The sequence below is a fragment of the Otolemur garnettii genome, unplaced genomic scaffold (assembly GCF_000181295.1).
Source record: "Otolemur garnettii isolate 467f Iridium unplaced genomic scaffold, OtoGar3 scaffold00010, whole genome shotgun sequence".
Classification (NCBI taxonomy): Eukaryota; Metazoa; Chordata; class Mammalia; order Primates; family Galagidae; genus Otolemur; species Otolemur garnettii.
The window spans coordinates 37,478,661-37,482,146 of record NW_003852405.1 but is presented as its reverse complement, the minus strand read 5'-3'; the positions used below and the strand labels follow the sequence as shown (position 1 = coordinate 37,482,146).

Below are 3,486 nucleotides of genomic sequence, written 5' to 3'. Positions count from 1 at the left end.
TGTGTGTGTGTTTATGTGTGTTTGTGTGTGTTTATGTGTGTTTGTGTGTGTGTTTATGTGTGTTTGTGTGTGTGTGTTTATTTATCTGTGTGTTTTAACTTTAGATTTACTGTCTTCCAGGTGTGCTTTTCTGAAAAAAGATGGTTTGTCAAAAATTCTGTGCGGTTTTATTACATTGGGGTAAGTTATTTGATGTTTTAATGTCCTTAGATAGAAATTTTGCATCATTTATTGGCTAATGGAATTTCCTTTCTCTGGTTAGAAGTTTTTATACATTCTCCTGTTTAAAAATGCAAATAAAAGTACGCATGAAAATGTAAACCTCCTCTCCTCCTGATGCAGCCTGATGGGGTATCTTCCAGGATTACAGCACACACTTACACACATCCACTTACATCTGTAGTTATAAAAATAGAATGGTTTATATAATATCATGTTTCTTTTTTTAAATTTCAGATTAATACAAGGGTACATACAGTTAGGTTACATTGTTTGCATTTGTGAGGTAAAGTCCGAGTTTTAGTTGAATTCTTTACCCAGGAGGTGAGTCACGTACCCTACATGGTACCTGATAGGTGGGAACTTAGTGCCCTCCCTCCCTGTTCTTGAATTTAATATGTTTTTCTCTCCTATGGGCCTGTTATCAATCTACTAGTTTCAATATAGTATTGAGTACATGGGCTCCTTGATTTTCCATTCTACAGATACTTAAGAGAATGTTGTCCAAACCTACCCAGGTTAATAAAAAGATGCAAAGTCTCCATCTTTTTGTGGCTGAATAGTATTGCATGGAATACATATACCACAGTTTATTAATCCATCTATGCCGTGATAGACACGTGGGTTGTTTCTATATCTTGGTGATTGTGAATTGAGCTGCGATGAACATTTGAGTCCTTATGGTAAAATGATTTTTTTTCCTTCTGGGTAGATGCCTAGTAATGGGACAGGGGGATCGCATGGAAGGTGTACTTTGAGAGTGGAGTGTGTCTATAAATAAGGGCAGCCTCCCAAAGGTAACCAATCATGAAGTGGGAGCACAGAGCTAGTCCTCAGGCCCTGAGTGAGAACTTGGAAAGTTTAATCATTACTTCTGAGTCCTACATGGTTTAATCTCAGACATTTCCTATTTATATCTTTGTCAAAATGATTGCTGTTCTCTGTGTCTCTTTTAATGTCCTAACAGAATTTATTTATGCGGTAACTGCATTTAACCCGTCCTACCCGATTACTTCCTGGAGATTTAAGTTGTCCTGTTTGCCACCAAATGCCACCCAGGACTACTTGCTCCTGCCCGCTGGAGTCTCCGGGAACATGTCAGCTTCCCACGGCTATTATGAGACATCTGTTGAAGCTACGTTTAATTCAAGTGGTGTCTACTTTTCCAGCTTACCCAAATCAGCTTTCCACTGTTGCTTTTGGAGTGAACAAGATAAAAACTGCTCTGTCCTTGCAGATAACACTGAAGGGAAGACATTTGTTTCAACAATACATTTTTTAGTTTTTCAACAAATAGGTAAGTGTTGTAATGTTCTAAGCATTGGCTGTTATTTTTATTTTCAGTTTTTTTTTTTTTTTTTGGATGGGGCTGGGTTTCAACCCGCCACCTTTGGCATATGGGGCCGGCACCCTTCTCCTTCAGCCACAGGTGCCACCCTGGCTGTTATTTTTTAACTGTATTGAACAAAGTGTTTTAATTCTCTGAAAAGTGTATGAAATAAATGTCTCTGGCTTTGATTCTTAATGTTATTATCATTTTAATATTAGTAACGCAATTGAGATCATCATGTGATCAGGCTACTAAGTAAGACGCAATTGTTCACGTCCCATAAGAATGTAATATGGGACTCTAATGTTAGAGTAATATGTTACCTTTAAGTACATCCCTTATATCTTCTAAATTTGCTTTGAAATAGAAAAAAAATCTTATTTTTGTTCAAAGAAATATCGAATAACGATAATACTACTGAATTAGTTAAATTTTAAGATGTTTATGAAAATGATATTTGTTCAGTCAAGGAATCTTTGAAACAATGTACATTGTATTGTTTACTCTTTTTTTTTGAGACAGAGTCTCATTTTGTTGCCCTTGGTAGAGTGCTGTGGCATCACAGCTCACAGCAACCTCCAGCTCTTGGTCCTAGGTGATTCTCTTGCCTCAGACTCCCAGTAGCTGGGACTACAGGCGCCCACCACAGCACTGGGCTATTCTTTTCTGTTGTTGCAGTTTGGCTGGGGCTGGGTTCAAACCCGCCACCCTCGGTATATGGGGCCAGTGCCCCACTCACTGAGCCACAGGCACCGCCCAACAATGTACATTTTAAATGAAGGGCTTTTTGTTGTTGTTTTAAATATAACGCATACTGAATGTAGCTAGGATACTTAATAATTCTACATCTGGAAATAGCAATAGCAAAATTACTGCTAAGTCTTCTGGAAAGGCTAAATAAGATGGAGGCAACTGATTCAGCCATGTATCGAGACTTCTGGTGTGAAAATACAGGCATATGTAAGTGTGGTTCTCCTGTGCGGGGTTGGTCAGGATTTCTCCACTGAGAATATTGGCATTTTGGGCCAAACCCTTTTGGTCACGAGAGGCTCTTCTGTGCACTGGGAGAGGGTTAGCAGCAGCCCTGGCCTCTCCCCCTGAACCTAGCAGCACCCCACACCCAATTGTAATGAAGAAATATCTTTAGACGTTCTCACCTGTCCCCTAAGTCACCCCTGCTTCAGCACCATTGAGTGGATGGAAGAAATTCTCCAGTGTGCTGAAATCAGCTTAGGAATGAGGATAAAGCACACATATGCAATAAAATCACTTTTAAAACAAGTTAGTAGTGGCAACTCCCACCATCTCTGCTTCACCTCATAGTCCTTAACTTAATTTTAAATTAAGCACTTGTGTAAGAAAACTTAAGCTAGTGATGGTTAAATATGCTAAGAACAAAGTTGAGAAGCTGGTCTTCACCATAAGCCGTAAAATAGAAAAAGATGTTAGCCCTTTCTCTAGTTGAAGCAAAAGGATTACAGTGCTGTAGATTTTAATTTTACACGATAAAGGCTATAATGACTAGTTACTCTGAAGTGAGATTAAATTTTCATAACTATAATTACTAGGTTACTACAAAGATTTCAATTTATTATTCTCCCAAGCAGGCTGTTTACTTCACAAGCTCAACAGTCTTGCTGAGTCTTCACGGGCTGGAAATCCTGGTTTGGGGAAACATGTTAGCATTGTCTGAAGTCAGTTGTCATTTCCAGTTGCTGTCCTTGCTTTCTGAATTATGAATCTCAAGTTTGTCTCCTCATTACCCTGGGGAGTTTCTCAGGGCAGTGGAATGAGATACACTTCTCTACCTGTTGTACTTGGGTCCCACATTGTTACAATGACAACGATTTAGGACTTGGACCAGAGCTCAAGTGTGAGGCCTTGTATCCGTGCATGTTTGTAACTTGATATTTAGTGTTTTTTTTTTTTTTTTTTTT

The 3,486-nt window shown here is 38.8% G+C and overlaps 1 protein-coding gene across 1 annotated transcript in view; it reads left to right on the top strand.

Annotated features, from left to right (window-relative positions):
- Nucleotides 1–3,486, top strand: part of LEPR (leptin receptor) — a 65,042-nt gene that overhangs the window by 12,342 nt on the left and 49,214 nt on the right. The window contains exons 2-3 of the mRNA XM_023509890.1: nt 121–180; nt 1,187–1,562. Of these exons, the coding sequence (XP_023365658.1) occupies nt 141–180; nt 1,187–1,562 (416 nt within the window). The 5' untranslated portion in view covers nt 121–140. The remainder of the gene's footprint in view (nt 1–120; nt 181–1,186; nt 1,563–3,486) is intronic.